Source organism: Brassica napus, chromosome C2, assembly GCF_020379485.1.
Source record: "Brassica napus cultivar Da-Ae chromosome C2, Da-Ae, whole genome shotgun sequence".
Classification (NCBI taxonomy): Eukaryota; Viridiplantae; Streptophyta; class Magnoliopsida; order Brassicales; family Brassicaceae; genus Brassica; species Brassica napus.
In genome coordinates, this window is record NC_063445.1 from 26,260,175 (window position 1) to 26,278,233 (window position 18,059).

The window sequence follows — 18,059 nt, forward strand, 5'->3', positions numbered from 1 at the left end:
AAGAGACAGCTCAGTTCCTTTAGGTATAGTCGAAGATTTTAAACATATTATCATCAACGGATGGTCTAGGAAGAGATCCATCAACAAAACTCAGCTTATTCTGTGCATCTAGGCTTATCTTCATCGCAATCGACCAACTATTATAGTTAGTTCCATCAAGAGTGTGAACTACTATAGTCAGACCTGGATGATCAGCTGAATGAAGGAAGAATAGGCTGTGAATGCTATCGTGCGCGTCGGAGAACTTCACCGGTGTGTTCATCGTTCCCGGAGTCATCGATCGTCGAGCTTGTTGTTGCTTTGTCATCGCTGTTGCAGGTTCATCGTGGATCTGGAATCCATGTGGAGATTTGATCGCAGATCCTTCGTCATCAGAAATTGAGCTTCGCGTCTTCATTTTTCCCCCTCTCTTCCCCATATCGACTTCGATCAAGCTTGCGGAAGGTCAGAGATGATCGAACGAATGTGTTTAGGAAGATGATTGAGCAGAAATTGAAGAAATCACGAGAAAATTCGAAGAAATCAATACAATAAGCTCTGGTACCATAATAGAGATCGAGAGCAAAGAGAGATTTGGTAAACTGATCTCTTATTTTCCACAAACGGAATGTGTTCTGGTACAAGATATATATACAATTACTTAACTTGTAAACCAGACTGAAATCAAGTATACCAGCTAATCTAATCTAATCTAGATTAAACCGGTTTACACATATATAATAATAACCTTATCACTCAAGGTGTTAGTGTTACTATCTCCCTTCTTCAGCACCGCGTCCGACATTCTCACCCAAAGAGAGGTTGCGGGAAATGAAAGAAAGACACGTACCTTTTTCTCTCTCTTTCCCAGAAATAAAAACCACTCTCCCGAAATTCTCTCTACTTCCTTTATATACGGTTAGCAACCTACATAGTTAGTAATTGGGCTTTTCTAAACTTTGAAACCCAATAATGATAATCCAAACGGAACAAATAGCTAAACCTAACCGGATAAACCAAAACCGGATTCGAATCGTTATTAAAAAATATCCAAACTAAACCAAAATCCAAACTAAGATCCAAAAATATCTGAAATTAGTTAAATACGTTAATGTTGTAATATATGTTAAGGTGAATTATATATTTTAAAGTATTCAAAATATTTTTGTAGTTTTGTTTATTTGTTATTTTGAATACTTTTTAGTTAATTTAGATAATTTAACTATTTTTAATTAGATTTTTGAATAATTTCTATATACATTTTTAAAACAATTGTCAAACTTTGGTTACAATCCGATCCGAACCGAACCGAACCTGACCCTATAATTAGTAAAACCCGAACATGAATTATGAGCGTAACACTGAAAATCAGAAAATCCTAATCAACCGAACCGAAACCGACGGGCCCCGAACGACCAGGCCTAGGAACAAATCATTATTGCAATAATTTGTCCACTCAGAAAATTTGAATTAGTTAATTTTATAAATGTAAGATGATTTTATGTGAATTGAAAATTTTAAAAATCTATTATAAAACCGCAATATTTTGATTTTGTTGTCTTTGACTAAAAAATCTGTTAAAACACCTTTAAAACAATTTCAGAATTTACAAAATTTTCCGATAACGATAAATTTCAGAATATTTTATCAAATTTAATAACACTAGATATTAATAATATTTTTAATATTCATGTTTAAATAACACTAGATTTATTATTTTAAGATAAATAATCTCAAATTCTTTATTGAATACTTTTTTTATTCATTTTTATGAGTTATTTAATTTTGTGCTGAAAACGTTGAAAACATTATTTAAGAAAAAACAAAAGGAAAACAGTGTATCTTATAACTGTCGGTTAAATCCGTGCGATAGAAAACTTTTAGTTCCAATTCACAAAAAAACACGGTACATTTCATGCTTCAGATACATATCTTAGTCACATGTTTAAGGGCATTTAATTTTAAAAACTAACTAGATTTTTATTTTCATTCTTACCATTTTGATAAAATTTGATTGAATGTATAACTTCTATTAGAAAACAAATAATTTAGAAGTTATTTTATTGTTTCAAAAAGATATTGTTATATTATAGTGTTTAATTTTCAAGCATTGTTCTCGTATCTGGCTCATACCGTGGTCAACCGGTAGATCCGGCAACTTGTGTATAATCTAGTTTGGATTTTTTTTTAATTAGAAATCCGATAAATCCCTACAAAAATTCAAAAACCATTATCAACTCACGATCCGATATTGGATGATCAGCTAAAAACCCAAAAGATATGATTTTTTTTATTTTTTTGATTAAATAACTCATGTTTTTTAATATTATATAAAATTGATTTTTTTTATTTCTTAGACTTCGATGGGCACACCGGAGTGTTGACGCTACGGGCAAAGTATCTACCAAGAGGTTGCTTTTGCAAGTTTGAAACAAAAGTTTGGTATGCTACTGAGAATAAAGATTTCTTCCATGTTATCACATCCTGCAGCAGAAGCTTGCCTCCACCTCCAGGTAAAAAGGCAAAATGGTCATATATTTTGTTTTGTTGTTCGTTATTAAAAACTCTCTCTCTCCATATATATATTTTTTTTGTTGGTCATGTCTACCACAGAGGATGAAAAACAAGAATGTGGATTTGACACACTTTCCATGGATGAGCTATTCAAAGTCAATATGCCTGATTGGTTGCCTGATGACTATGCCACTAGTAAGCTGCAATACTACGAGGTGAGCCCTCTCTTTTAATCTTTAAGCGTGCATTTCCCACCTTATTTTTTTGCTGACATTGAATATTTATTCTCAGATGAAAGAATCAGATGTGGAACAAGGAAAAGAATGGCTTCCTTCATCTATACGCGGAACTAGCCTTATACACCAAGATGCAAACGGACCCGGTGAGGAAAATAAGACTTAAAAGAGGGGAGTGTTTAGGTTTATGAATCTCTTCTTGGTGTTGTGTTTCAGTACATGTTTGAGCAGTCAAACCCATTTGAGTTGGGAAAGGTAATTGTGCAAATCAGAGGAGTTGTCGGCTCAATGGAAAAGGTCACAGTGGATAATGCAGTCTTCTACATTAGCTTCAAAACAGGGTGTGGTGTTGTCTGCAAAGGTGTCATAAGGAGAACAAGGGATGGGATGCCAGAGCATTTATCCCTTGAAGCCAAGTGGTTGGAAGGATGTCGGAGTCCCTCATTATTTTCTTAATGGGTTGCTGAGACTATGAGAGTATTAAAATCGGTCTAAGTAACGTTTGTCTTCCATCTAGCAAGTATCTTAAGATGATTTAGCGCCTTATGAATTCAAAAAAACTACTATAAATATCTTCATATTTGTGCCTTCTATCTAGGAAAATCACATAACAAAATAACACGTGGATAGAAAAGAAAATATCAAGAAAATGCAAAAATTTGTTAATGCCTTACTTTAGATCTTTAATCGTATATATATATATATATATATATAAGTATATCTTTTTTACTAATTATATGTATGGGTAATCCTGTTTAATATAATAACAAATTTAATTAAATGCTCTTGGCCAAACTGAGTTCATAGTTCCACTAAAAATGCATGCAAAATGTTTTGATACACAATATAGGTAGTCAGTCATCTTACCAATACATAACAACTAAACGAGTACCAAGAATCATGTTCCTTTTGAGTGTCTGAAATGTTTTTTCAACTGAGAAAAGTAAGGAAAGAAGCATCAAATGAATTGGATGTTGCACTTTGATGAAATTCTTGGGAGAGTCAGCAGATTATTTCTCAAGAGCTCACTATTGTCGTTGTCTGCGTCAATACTCACATCCACAGATTCAAGAAACTTCAACTTGCCCAAGAAATGTCTCATCTGCTTCAGCTCTTGAGAAGAACCTATGTAATCTGATATCTCTAGGACCTTCACTTGACATGTCAATTGGCAACATACTTCTTCCACCCCCTCTTTATGCTTTCCGGGGATGCAAGCACATGCATCTCCACACTTATTTGTTTCTCTATGCACAAGTCCCTGAAACCAAAAACCATTTTCGACATCCATAATGGGTAACAACAACAAGAAATAATCACAACAAGAAAATCGATAATACCTTGATTTCAAAAGTGTGTAGACTTGGACAACTCTTGAGCAAAATTGGCATTACTTGCCAACCTTTTTCTTTATCACTCTCAATAGATAAATTGAGAAGGTTGTTGAACACCGGCATGGATTCACAACAGAAATGAAACGTCTGATTTATGATATTATCAAAAGAAATAAAATAGTCCATATATAAGTGAGTGAAAAAAAAATGAATAAATAGCAAAAGAACAACAAGTAGCAACGAAACAGACCTCAAGGGAATCAGCAGACAAGTGAAGGGTCGAAATGTTGGTTATACCCACAACTAGCTTTATCACATCACCAAATATAGGCATCTTTGGTTCATCATCATCATCATCATCATCATCATCATCATCATCAGTTTCATTATCATCTTCTTCTTCATCATCATCATCATCATCATAATCGCTAGTTGACTCCCATAAGCTGAGATCTAGTCTGGCTTCGACAAGAAGATCCAAACCAACAGCATCATGTTCTTTAAAAACATAACTAGTATATTTAAGGTACACAAGACTTGGTGTATCCAAGAGCATTGAGTCGTGATCCTCTTGAGAATCAGGAAGATCGATAGAAACCACAAGCCGCTTGAGGGATTCACTTTTCACGACAGCACCGCAACATAGAGGATTGATGTTAGGACTTTTCAAGCTCCTAAGACAAATGTTGTAGTATAGTGATTGTCGAACCAGTTCTGAGGGATATCAAAGCACCGAGAATGCAAGTACTCACTTAATCTAAGTGCAACCAATGATTTAGATGAGTTTTAAACTACTACTAATACTAGAAAGCAATAACAGAATGATACTTTCTTGACTAAGGGAAAAGAGAACTCATGGGCATAGGGATTAGACCTTGGGTGATCAAGTATCGAACTAAGGATGACAAATGATCAATCAAACTATCAACCTTAAGCCTAGACACATTTCTAAGCAAGCTCTATGTCTAGATGAATGCTCATTTGCTAACATATCTCAAACATCAAATGTCTTTGGTTGAATAATATGAAAGCAATCGTTACTAACAAGTCTATTAGCTATTTTAGCACCTTTAACAACAAATGTCTTTGGCAAAGTATACTAAAAGCCTAGGAGAGTTGTCTCAGGCATTTCATCAAACACCTTTTGGGTGGGAAATGTCTATTGATCAACTTTTGAGTGGCCAACTCAGAAGATGCATTATGAATACTCTACTAGCAAGGAACAAGAATGATCGACACTAAAACATCCTAAAACTAACCTAATCACCCTTAATCTCCCTAACCCATGAATTCAAAAGGTGATTACTCACTAATCTCCATGATTCCTCTTAAACCCATATTGGATTTCAGATTAATCATGTAGAGAAATAGATAAGAAATCAACAAGAACACAAGATGAAAGCAATGAAATATGAATCAAAAAAAGTTTTTACTAGTTCATCTCTCTAGAAAAGAGATTATTTGCCTCCAATCACTTACAAAAGTACTTAACTTAGGTTTAGAAAGTGTAAAAACATCAAAACAAATGACTAAAAGGCCCCTGAAATAACATAAAAATCGTCCAAGCAAAACATGCAGAGTGACCTAGCATAGTCGCTCCAGGAGGTCACTCCCGACGCGTTTCTTTGTGTCCCGACCCAAAACGCGAGTGACTTGAGCTGGTCGCTCTGGCTGGGAGTGACTTGAGCTAGTCGCTCTGGCTGGGAGCGACCTCGGTAGGTCGCTCTGAGGTCACTCTGCGATGCTCGACCAGGATTGATATGCCTCTAGTAAATTGATCATAACTCCTTCATTACATCTCCAAATGACTTGAAACCACTTCCATTAGAAAGCTAAGTCAATTTTCTGTGTCTCCACAAAATCTTAGCAACAGGAGATTTCTCTAAAGGCTTCATCCATGCTCATCTTTCACCTCTTTTTGGATCATAATGCTCCCAAACATCTCAAATCACTCCATGGCACACTCCAACACCTAATAAGGACAATGAATGCAAAATGCAACCTAGATATGGCTAAATCCTAATCTACATGATGAAAATGCTCATGGATGAATGGATAAAACAATGTAAATATGCAAGATATCAACTCCCCCAAACTTGTTCTTTTACTTGTCCACAAGTGAACTTTCTAGAACTCATAAGGAGAGAGGTTTGAAGTTGGGAGCTCATAGCCAAAAGAAACACAACTAGCACACACGATTAGCACACTCTCTTATTACACTCTAGCTTCTCTAGGCCTATCTCAACTCTTTTTGCCCTTACACTCATCATCAATCATCCACATATTCAAATCAACCAACTCTCACATTCGTTAAGCACAAAACATTAGATGAATTCTCGCAAATGGTCAGTTGGTCCAAATCATTTGTTTGGGTAAGGGAAGGCTTTTATTCAAGTGATTCAAGAGGTTCAAAACATATGATCTTTAAGGTGGTTTACTCTCGAAACAAGTAGCCTTGACATTGCACATAATATATCTAAGAAAGGGACCAACTCATGCATACAATGCTCAATCTCCATTGTTCTACCCTTTTCCCAAACATACAAGTTACATAATCACTTCCCAATGTCAAACCCAACTCCCATCTCTCACCAAAAGATCCTAAGAACATTAACTCCTTCTCTTTGAAATCTAAAAGGGATTTTTCACAACCTCAAAACATTACTTAGCTCCTAACAACCTTGCTAGCCCCCTTTTTCTTTCTTTTTCTTTTCTTTTCATATTTTATTTCTTTTTTTTTTTTAGATGGGGGCCAAGACTTTTCATAACTTGAGCTAGAGTTTTTTCTACTTATCCTAATAAGACAATTCACTTAAACACAAAGAGTCATTTCTTTTCCTTTTTCATTGCTCCCAAATCATAATCACAACTCTCACCCCCCACCTATAGCTAGACAATAGAGTGCCCAATCTAGCAAGAATGAAGATCAAGCATTGTCGTTCCCGATACTCTCAACATTATGCACATGTAAGACTTTCCGAAGAAGGCCTCACTCATCAAACAATGAAAGCTTAAAAGGAGGGAAAGGTTTTAGGAGTGGTCTACCACTAGAGTTTGTCAAAATAAGATTGGCATAAAGGATGTGACAACTCAGGTGTGTATAGCCATGACTCAGTACACAAGGGACCATGAGCAAGAAGCATTAAGTTCGTTCAGTTCAAATAAGGTTGTAGTTGGCTTCAAAGACTGAGTTTCAGCAATCAACAAGTTTCAGGAAGAGTTTTCAAGGCTCGAAACATACAAGTCTTTTTGAGAGGTGCAAAAGCTACTCAGGTGCAACGTAGTGTTCTTTACAAGGCATTTAAAATCATTGCTCCCAAAACAAGTGAATGCAACCTATATGCTCTAGACTCTCCTAGAAATGCAAATGATGCAAACTAAATGATTGTTTTTTTTATATGCAAATAGGTATACAATGCATGACTCAATGAAACAACATCAAAGCAAACATGATCAAATACTTGGTACCTCCCCCAAACTTGAGTTACACAGTCTCTGTGTTGTCAAGTAGAGAGAGAGATACCGAAAAGAAGACTAATATGCAAAAATGAAATGGTATATACAAGGGAAAGTAGAGAAGTACCTCAAGTGGAAAGTGGAGAAGAAGGATCCTTCTCAATGTAGGGGTCTCCACAAGTGATGGTTCCACAATACTCAACATCCAGTGGAGATTGAATTGGTTAAGAGACAGCTTTGTTGACATTGAGGAGTGTGACCTTCTTGTTGGCGAAATCGATGCAAGCACCCACAGTAGTAAGGAATGGTGTGCCCAGGATCAATGGAACTCTCTTCTCAGTTGCCATCTTCAAGACAGTGAGGTCTATAGGGATGGTGCAAGATCCAATCTTCAAAGGGAAATCCTTGATGAGACCAATAGGGGTAGTAGAAGAAGAATCCCCAAACGTGAGAGAGGAAGTATCTGGCTCCATGTGTTCAATCTCAAGACTCTTCACCATCTCCATTGAGATCACATTCACACTTGCACCAGAATCAACAAGAGCATCATCAAATGTGAGCTTACCAAGGGAGCAAGACAATGTGAACTTCCCTTGGGATTCTAGTTTAGGGAGAGACTTTGGTGTGATGGCTGGATCAAGTTTCAAAGTTGAAATGTTGAGAAGCTCTGCTACTTCTGCTTGGTGGTCTACAATGTCTTTGATGAGCATCGTTTGGACATGAGCCTCACGCATACCCGAGATCTCTGGAAGTTTAACTCCAATATCACTTAGGTCTTTTCTGAACTTGGAAATCACCTTCTTTTGAGCTTTGGTGAGGACCCTTTGTGGAAATGGGAGCTTGTCATAGGGTGACTGCTCAGTGGTGTCCTCCAGCGTGACCTCTTTCAGCTTTTGGTTAGCTCTCTTCGCAACTGGTTTCTCATCCATGGGTGCATCCCCCTTCAAAATCTTTACTTCAACCATTTTGTCAGCTTCCTCCACAATCTTTGCTTCAGCTGTTGCTACAATCAGATGCTGAACTTGTTCAATCTCAGTTCCAAACACCAATCTTTCAATTTCATCTACCTCTTTCTTGTGGTTACTCAATTCAATCCCTGAAGAAGTGGTAGATAGGACAACATTGCAATACTCCTTGGGTTTTTGCTCAGATTTTCCAGGTAGAGACCCTTGCTGGCTATTCTGGTGAGTTGTCATGGAAGCAAACTGGTTTTCCAAAGCCCTGAACTTGTTGTTGAGCTCATTGTACCTTCCATCAATCTTGGAGTGAAGGTTCTTCAACTCATATCCAACCTGCTTTTCACTTCTAGTTTGAGACTCCAAGATCTGTTTCAGTAGAACATCAGTGCTGCTTTCCTGAGGAGTAGAGGTAGAAGGATTAGCTTGTTGTTGAGAAGACTGGTTCCCTTTGTTGGAGAAACCAGGAGGAGGGTTTTGCTGAGGCTGATAGTTGCCTTGCTGGTTGTTCCTAGGCGGATAACCACTCTGTTGGTTGTTAGGATAGGATTTCTGTTGGTAGTTGTTGTACTGAAAGTTGGGCTCTTTCTTGTACCAGCTACCATTGTTGTTGATGAAACACAACTCTTCTTGCCCTTCCAAACCCTCAACTTCATGGACAACATGTGTTGCTTCTTGGTTTGGGTTACCAACAAAGTGCAGCTGCTCTTGGGTGGTTTTATCCGCAATGAGGATGTCTATCTTATCCTGTAGAGCCTTCAACTCCTTCCTCATCTGCTTTTCATCTGTTCTACTGCCTCTGTCGTGGTCTCCACTGTAGACTGCATCACTCTTTACCATGTTGTCAACCAGCTCTTCTGCAGCTTCCTCAGTTCTCCCCAAGAAGAACCCATTGCTAGCTGTATCCAGTCTGGCTCTGTACTTAGGAAGAGCACCACGGTAGAATGTGCTCAGCAAGCTTTCTTTAGAGAAACCATGGTGAGGGCATTGAGCTTGGTAGCCCTTGAATATCTCCCAGGCTTCATTGAATCCTTCCAAGCCCTTCTGTTGAAAGCTGGAGATCTCATTTCTCAGCTTAGCAGTTCTTGAAGTAGAGAAGAACTTCTCCAAGAATGCTTTCTTGCAGTCATCCCAAGTGGTGATAGAGTCGCTGGGTAGGGACTTCTCCCACTGACGCGCCTTATCCCCCAAAGAGAAAGGGAATAACTTCAGCTTTAAAGCATCCTCTGACACACCATTGGTTTTTGACAACCCACAGTAGCTGTCGAACATGTCCAAGTGATCATATGGGTCCTCTAGAGCCAAGCCATGATACTTGTTGTTCTCGATCACGTTGAGGAGTCCTGACTTGACCTCAAAGTTGTTGGCAGCCACAGCTGGTGCTCGGATTCCCAGTCTATGACCATGAATGTTGGGCCGGTCATAAGTACCAATGGGTCGAGCTGCCCGCGGTTGGTGTTCTGCCCCTTGCGGTGGATCTGCCATATCAATATCCAATCTCTGCAAGTGGGCTTGTTGTTCTTCTTCTCCTAACTGTAGCACACACCCTCTCTAAAGCTCTGATGTCTGCTACTATTGGAACTAGGTTTGATGGACCCCTGCTCCTCAAGTTCATGCACCTGAAAGTTAAAGGTAGGTGAAGAAGAAGAATCAGTAACAAAACAAAATTAAAATGACTTAGTCTCAAGCAAGTGACTAAATCTCAATGTTCAAATCTACTCAGAATTTGGCAACGGCGCCAATTTGATGTTAGGAGTTTTCAAGCTCCTAAGACAAATGTTGTAGTATAGTGATTGTCGAACCAGTTCTGAGGGATATCAAAGCACCGAGAATGCAAGTACTCACTTAATCTAAGTGCAACCAATGATTTAGATGAGTTTTAAACTACTACTAATACTAGAAAGCAATAACAGAATGATACTTTCTTGACTAAGGGAAAAGAGAACTCATGGGCATAGGGATTAGACCTTGGGTGATCAAGTATCGAACTAAGGATGACAAATGATCAATCAAACTATCAACCTTAAGCCTAGATACAATTCTAAGCAAGCTCTATGTCTAGATGAATGCTCATTTGCTAACATATCTCAAACATCAAATGTCTTTGGTTGAATAATATGAAAGCAATCGTTACTAACAAGTCTATTAGCTATTTTAGCACCTTTAACAACAAATGTCTTTGGCAAAGTATACTAAAAGCCTAGGAGAGTTGTCTCAGGCATTTCATCAAACACCTTTTGGGTGGGAAATGTCTATTGATCAACTTTTGAGTGGCCAACTCAGAAGATGCATTATGAATACTCTACTAGCAATGAACAAGAATGATCTACACTAAAACATCCTAAAACTAACCTAATCACCCTTAATCTCCCTAACCCATGAATTCAAAAGGTGATTACTCACTAATCTCCATGATTCCTCTTAAACTCATATTGGATTTCAGATTAATCATGTAGAGAAATAGATAAGAAATCAACAAGAACACAAGATGAAAGCAATGAAATATGAATCAAAAAGTTTTTACTAGTTCATCTCTCTAGAAAAGAGATTATTTGCCTCCAATCACTTACAAAAGTACTTAACTTAGGTTTAGAAAGTGTAAAAACATCAAAACAAATGACTAAAAGGCCCCTGAAATAACATAAAAATCGTCCAAGCAAAACATGCAGAGTGACCTAGCATAGTCGCTCCAGGAGGTCACTCCCGACGCGTTTCTTTGTGTCCCGACCCGTCAAAACGCGAGTGACTTGAGCTGGTCGCTCTGGCTGATCGCTCTGGCTGGGAGTGACTTGAGCTAGTCGCTCTGGCTGGTCGCTCTGGCTGGGAGCGACCTCGGTAGGTCGCTCTGAGAGGTCACTCTGCGATGCTCGACCAGGATGGATATGCCTCTAGTAAATTGATCATAACTCCTTCATTACATCTCCAAATGACTTGAAACCACTTCCATTAGAAAACTAACTCAATTTTGCTGTGTCTCCACAAAATCTTAGCAACAGGAGATTTCTCTAAAGGCTTCATCCATGCTCATCTTTCACCTCCTTTTGGATCATAATGCTCTCAAACATCTCAAATCACTCCATGGCACACTCCAACACCTAATAAGGACAATGAATGCAAAATGCAACCTAGATATGGCTAAATCCTAATCTACATGATGAAAATGCTCATGGATGAATGGATAAAACAATGTAAATATGCAAGATATCAAGGATTGGAATGGTCATCATCATCAGCTACGAATAGTTCTTCCAAGGTAGGACAGAAATCGAGGAGGCGCTGATAGTCGGGATAAGCAAGCTCCAGAAATTCAAGAGACAGTGATTTGAGCACTGGGAAATACACACGCTTGACTTCAACACAATATTCACCGGATAATGTGAGTTTAACCAAAGTGTTGCTCGTCAACAACTCTCTCTTTAAAAGAACGTAAGCATATGCATGCAAACGTAGTTCCAATAAACCACGGTCCATTGCAGTATAAATCCAACTGTAGACACGAGAGTGGTCACTGTAATGGAAAGGTAGGTGAGGCAGAGACACTTTCTTGATGGGAGAGTTGCTTAACAGAGCAAATTTCTTTTCCATGAAATCATGGAAGGGTTGTGAATTACTCATTGCATCTTCTTGATCTTCTTCTTTTTCTTCGTCGTTCAACTCATCAAAGCTAAGGCTGTCTATAAGACACAGTTAATTCCTCCACCTTTTGGACAAAACCGAGGTGGAAGCAGCCGTTTTTGTCGGAACTGAAGACAAGATTATGCCAAGAATCTCATCTGGCAACCTGCTTATCTGATCGCTGCCCATAAATTAAGACTAAAACTATAGACAAAAGTTCCAATCAAGATGAAAACAAAAACCCAGAACTGAAGGTGATCATTTGAATAGAAGGAAGATTAGAGAGAGCACAAAGCATTCATTAGTCTTTGTTTTAACCTTATCTCTTTGTGTCTTAACCTTATCTCTTTGGTGTAATTGGTAAATATGTTTAAGATTTGATCGAATGAAGATTAATGGAATAACATGAATAGAATAGATTCGGTCCACTTCTTCTTTATCATATTTGTTATGAAATGATTTTCTTCGCATTTTGTTTATTTATTTGTGGAACTGATGAAATGATTATTCTATTCCATTCAAAGTAAATGGTAAAAAATCATGTGAAATAAATGAAAAATAATCATTATGTATCATTCTATTCTAAATATCAATATATAGTTGCAACATTTGTATCTTAATCATTGTTTATTGTGTCTAATAATGATATTATGGATTAATTTAGTTTCTTTTAAATAACTATGTTGTAATTAATAATTTATTGATATTTTATTTTGATAAAATAGTTGTTATATATTGTGCATTTAAGTCATGTTATATTATTTAAATATTTTTACTTTATTTTTATCATAGAATAAAAATGTTCTTATACTAAATAATTTATGTTTTGTCACTATTCCTTATCTATTATACTGAGTTGGTGAGAGTTTCGATCTTGTCCAACTTCTCTTGCATCTCAGCGTACTACCTTCAACATTAATGTTGGCATAACATTATTTGATAATCGTTAAAATTTCATTTTCTTTATTGTGATTATTTATTATGTACATTGTGTTCAATTCGATCTTGTGTAGACGGAGTTATTGAAAATCATACTCGACTACCAGATTATGTATCTCTACTATGAAATTCAAAAATTGACTCTCAAAAGTACATATGCTTTCTTCAATGACGTCTGTGTTTTTTCTGCTTTTGAAGATAGCAAAATTTTATCAACAATGTGGAAGATATACTTGGACTATATCCGAAGATCAGAAAATAGTGGATGTTGTGAAATTTCATTTCCTCCCATGATCATAAATTTCATCAACAATGTGCCAAGTGTTTGAAGTCATGTAAGAGTTTCTGAGAGTATTTAAAACCCCATCTTAAGTAAAATTGTCATTTTATCTAACAAGTATTTATATTATTAAAAGAGAAATACCCATTAAAAAATACCCCTAAGTTTTCTAACTTATTTACACTTTCATGCCACTAAGAATTAAATTAAACTACCTATTTTAATGCTTGTATTTTTCAGTTAAATTATCGAGTTTTCTTAATCAAATATAAACTTAATATCATTAAATGAATCTACCTATTTAATGTTTGTCTTTTCCAGTTAAATTAATGAGTTTTTCCTAATCAAATTTAAATTTAATGTCATTAAATGAACCTAAAATACATCATATTTAACGTAATTTATTACGGACGAGTACATCCCAATAATGAACTTGAATTTTATATTTACGAAAACGTGAATCACTGGACGTATGTAATATTTAAAATATATTAACTACAATATAACAAATGCATATAACCTATCTATACTTTAGTTTGAAATGACTATGCTCAAGTTTTATATAGTCAACTTACATCATGCATCGATCGATGTACAATATTCAAACCACCTATAGTTTTCGTTTTCTTTATAGGATGTATCAACCAATCAATCATCCTATTGATTTTCTAAGCTTTATGAAAAACAAATCAATAAATACAAACTCAAAATCCAATATCTTTTATTAATCAAAACAGAATATCTTCAATGTCGTATCTATAATGTACCTATTTTATACGTTAAATTATATAAGAATTAATTACACCCTTTTTTATATGTTAATTTTTCGTTGAAGTTTAAAAACTATTGTATTTTCTTTAAACATATATAACTAATTTATAATCTTTTACGCCATACTAAGTCATAATATAATATTTCTTCATATTATGCATTAATAACCTTTGTTTTTATATATCATCTACAATTCTCTAATTATATGTATTTGTTCAATTTTTTTATATGATATCGAATATTCGTCATAAATATATGGTTTAAGACGCGAAAAAAATTATTTATTTGGTGAATATAATACATCAAATATTACAAATACATCATTTAGTTCAATAAATAACCAAAAACCAAAAATTCACATCCGCGCTGGCGCGCGGATTAGGGTCTAGTTTAAAGTTAATTTAACACCTTGTGCAATCATTGTACGTAGTTGTTTCTAATTAAAGACACAATAAGCTTTTGTTGTGTTTATCTTTTTCCCCAAAAATTCTACAAAACCGTTGAGGCATTTCCATCTCTTTATCTTTACAGCTTGCATAGCATGCATACACATACATACGAGTGTTAGAGAAAAAAAATATACAAAGAGAAGAGGATCGTCTTGTCATTTGTTACTAGTGTATCAGATAAGAGCAATAAACATAACTAACCACAACTGCAAGCAAACTGCTTAACAAGAAAAGGTTTAAAAAGATGGGACTTCACTTCTCTATATGCTTCTAAAATCAGGTATTTTCTATCAATCGCACATTTATATTCAACAAATCTACGAGCTTTAAACCTCATTCCCATTCATTGTTATGAGACAAAAATAATGTTTCTAACCCATGGAAGCATAATCCTTTGTGAAACGGCAAATGTTATATACTGAAATGGGTGAAGAACAAAAATCTTGAAAAAAAATTATTTTATTGTCTTATTTTTGTTATTAATTTATATTTCAACTTCAAACAAAAATAATTAACTAAAATATACAAAATTAATTAAAACCTGAAAAAATATCAGTTGTGTTTTTCTAAAAACTAAAATTACAGTAAAATCAAAAATCTAAAGCTAAATACCAAAATCGCCATTCGAGTTTTTTCAAAATCTAAAAACTACTGCAAAATCAAAAACCAAAAGCTAAAAACTAAAAACTAAAATTTAAAAATCATCCAAACAATCATCACCTAAGTATTCCGGGCGGCACTTAGTAAGATAAAACCACTGTTAACAAAACACACATATATATGTTAAAAAAATATTTTTTGATGGATTAAATTTGTAAGACTTGCAAGACGATTTTCAAACCAGGATACAAAGTTGATTCAACCACTAGTGTTCATACAATTAAACAAACAAAGGAAAAGAGGAGAGTGGTGAGAGATCGTCTTCCATCAAACCAAGAAAACAAGGTTAACTGAGAATCGGAAAAAAAAAAAAAAAAACACAACGAAAGAGTGATAGCTCGACCATATGATCGTATAAAATATGATACAAGTCTAAAAGACAACATGACACAGAATCTTTAGGGATAAAAATAAAGGCAACAAAAGCTTATCATGTCTTTATTAGAAACAAGTACGATGAATATTGGACAAGGCGTTAAATTAACTATAAATACTTGCTAGATAGAACACATACGTTACTTGATTACTCTCAGCCGCTCACACATCACATGAAACACTTGGCTTCAAGGGATAAATGCTCGGGCCTCCCATCCCTTGTTCTCCTTATGACACCTTTGCATACAACACCGCACCTTGTCCGGAAGCTAATGTAGAAAACTGCATTATCCAACTTTACGTTTTTCATTGAGTCGACAACTTCTTTGGTTTGAACAGTAATCTTTCGCAGCTCAAGTGGCTTTCCATACTCAAACATGAACTGCAAGGCAAGACAACACCAAAGAGAGATCCATTATACACAAATTCCCCTCTTTTTTTCTAAGTCATTTATTTAAAAAAACTCACCGGGTCCATCTGCTTCTTGGTGTACCAGGCTAGTTCAGCGTAAAGAAGGAGCCATTCTTTGGCTTGTTCCACCTCTGATTCTTTCATCTGAGAATAAAATAACCAATGTCAGCAAAAAAAGAGAAAAGAAGCTGGGAATTAAAAAGCAAAAGGGAGGCAGGGAGGGGCTCATGACCTCGTAGTAAAGCAGCTTACTGTCACCAGGCAACCAATCGGGCATGTTGCCTTTGAATAGTTCATCCACGGAAAGTGTGTCAAATCCACTTTCTTCCTTTTCCTCCTCCTCTGTGGTAAATAAATAATAATAGATGCTTTTTTTTTTAACAAACAAACAAAAATAAATTAATATAAGACCATTCACTCATTCATTTATTTTTTTTTACCTGGAGGAGGTGGGGGCAAGGTTCTGCAGCGGGATGTGATAACATGGAAGCAATCTTTATTCTCAGTGGGATACCAAACTTTTGTTTCAAACTTGCAGAGGCAATCTCTTGCTGGATCACATGCATCTAATGTCAACATTCCGGTGTGCTTAGCTACTTCAGGCACACCCAAACGTTCAAAGTTAGTCCCCTACAAAACCAAAAAAAAAAAGAAAAAATTTAGTAATTTCACAAGAAATAAATCAAGTATATATATTAGGTAGGCAAGACGCAGTAACAAACGTTACATTTTCGAGATTGTAGCAATGAAGTCCAATTTTGGCGCAGAGCAGAGGCTCCGCATACAAAGCATCATTACGGCGGTTGTAAGACAAAACCAAGTGACCGCCGGGAGGAGTGGGAGTATAAGTTACTTGACAAGGAGCACTGAACTGAGGATAATTGGAGAAGTCATAATCTGGTGTAGAGTTCGGATTCATTGATGGTGATACCATTAAATCCAGTGGTAGATTCGCATTCAATGATGGTGATATCATTAAATCCAGTGGTAGAACAGCATCAAAATCCTCCTTCATTAAGAAAAGAAAGAATCCAATTACAAACATAACTGTAATCCATTGACCGGATAGTACTAACAGTGGATATACTTACCTTTTCAGAACTAGGAAGGTGCAAGTTTTCGAGCTCTGCCTCGGCCTCCTTAATGGGAATCAGCTCTTGGGGAGGAGGAGGTTTACAAACTGTGAAAGTGCAAAGTCAAACACAACTTTAGTGCATATTTCCTTCAAAGAATATATATATATATATATAATATCAAAAATACCTGATCCATGAAACTGTTTGTACGGTGGTAAAATAAAGTCGAAGGGTGATGTATATCCATTAAACGGCTGGTACCGTGGTAGAACAACATCGAGTTCCTTCAAATAATATAATTATATCCACCGTTTATTTATTATTGCAGAAAAATATGACAATCTAACAAACGAAAACAATCCAATTACCTTAACACTCAAGGTGTCACTGCCTTCTTCCTTCATCACCTCGTCAGACATTCTCACCCAACCCTAACGTTTTACAGAACCCAAAAGCTTAATTTTTGGGCAGAGCAGCTGCGGTTAAACAAGAGACCTGAGACCATATGAAAAATATAATATTCAGAATCAGATGCAGTGCAGGAGAAAGGTACCAGACAGAATGAAGTAGGGCGAATGGGCAAACGAAAGAAACCTCTCACTGCCCCCGCCCCCAAATTCTCCCAGAAACAAAATTAACTCCCCCTTCCAATTCTTTATATACCCTAACCGACTAAGTTTAGGTTCTTGATTGCTTCAACCGAATCGATCCGAACCCGGTTGGTTCCGAACCGTGATACCGTACCGGAAATTCTAAAAAAAAAAACAAACGAATGGAACTTCTAGGCTTAGTTCAAAAAATCCTAAAACCCAACCCGATGGTGGACCCGAACCTTCTTTTTGTTCATCCCCGCGTGCTTTCTCGGAGCTGTAGCAGTTAAACCGTCCTAATCCGGTCAGGTAATAACCCAGACCTGTGTTTACTTTCGCCCGACTCGGGTATGTAATATTCTAAAATTTAGGGTCTGAAATCTTATATTAACAGAGTTTTCAAATCTCTGTGATTCCC

At 36.2% G+C, this 18,059-nt stretch overlaps 2 protein-coding genes, 1 long non-coding RNA gene and 1 other non-coding gene across 5 annotated transcripts; 2 read left to right on the forward strand and 2 right to left on the reverse strand.

Moving 5' to 3' along the window:
- Positions 1–322: 322 nt before the first annotated feature.
- Positions 323–3,577, forward strand: LOC125581445. Its single transcript, XR_007319049.1, has 3 exons — positions 323–2,708; positions 2,785–2,875; positions 2,946–3,577. It is a non-coding gene; the product is annotated as an uncharacterized LOC125581445 (long non-coding RNA).
- Positions 3,578–3,617: 40 nt separating this feature from the next.
- Positions 3,618–11,946, reverse strand: LOC106381409 (F-box/LRR-repeat protein At1g48400-like). The gene is made up of 4 exons (XM_022703450.2): positions 11,684–11,946; positions 4,314–4,707; positions 4,070–4,210; positions 3,618–3,990 (listed from the first exon to the last, which is right to left on the reverse strand). The coding sequence occupies exons 1-4, from the start codon at positions 11,944–11,946 to the stop codon at positions 3,688–3,690; spliced, it is 1,101 nt and encodes a 366-aa protein (XP_022559171.2). The 3' UTR covers positions 3,618–3,687.
- LOC125582672 lies at positions 9,446–9,552 on the forward strand. Its single transcript, XR_007320128.1, has one exon. It is a non-coding gene; the product is annotated as a small nucleolar RNA R71 (small nucleolar RNA).
- Positions 11,947–15,517: 3,571 nt separating the features above from the next.
- LOC106381408 (UPF0725 protein At2g20620) lies at positions 15,518–17,803 on the reverse strand. Of its 2 annotated transcripts, none has more exons than XM_022703455.2 (9): positions 17,605–17,803; positions 17,420–17,527; positions 17,239–17,335; positions 17,067–17,155; positions 16,703–16,984; positions 16,416–16,605; positions 16,208–16,317; positions 16,033–16,119; positions 15,518–15,946 (listed from the first exon to the last, which is right to left on the reverse strand). In XM_022703455.2, the coding sequence occupies exons 2-9, from the start codon at positions 17,468–17,470 to the stop codon at positions 15,734–15,736; spliced, it is 1,119 nt and encodes a 372-aa protein (XP_022559176.1). In that variant the 5' UTR covers positions 17,471–17,527; positions 17,605–17,803; the 3' UTR covers positions 15,518–15,733. The 2 variants fall into 2 exon arrangements, with proteins under 2 accessions (XP_022559176.1, XP_022559177.1); XM_022703456.2 differs by having other exon boundaries at positions 17,420–17,546; positions 17,646–17,774.
- Positions 17,804–18,059: the final 256 nt, after the last annotated feature.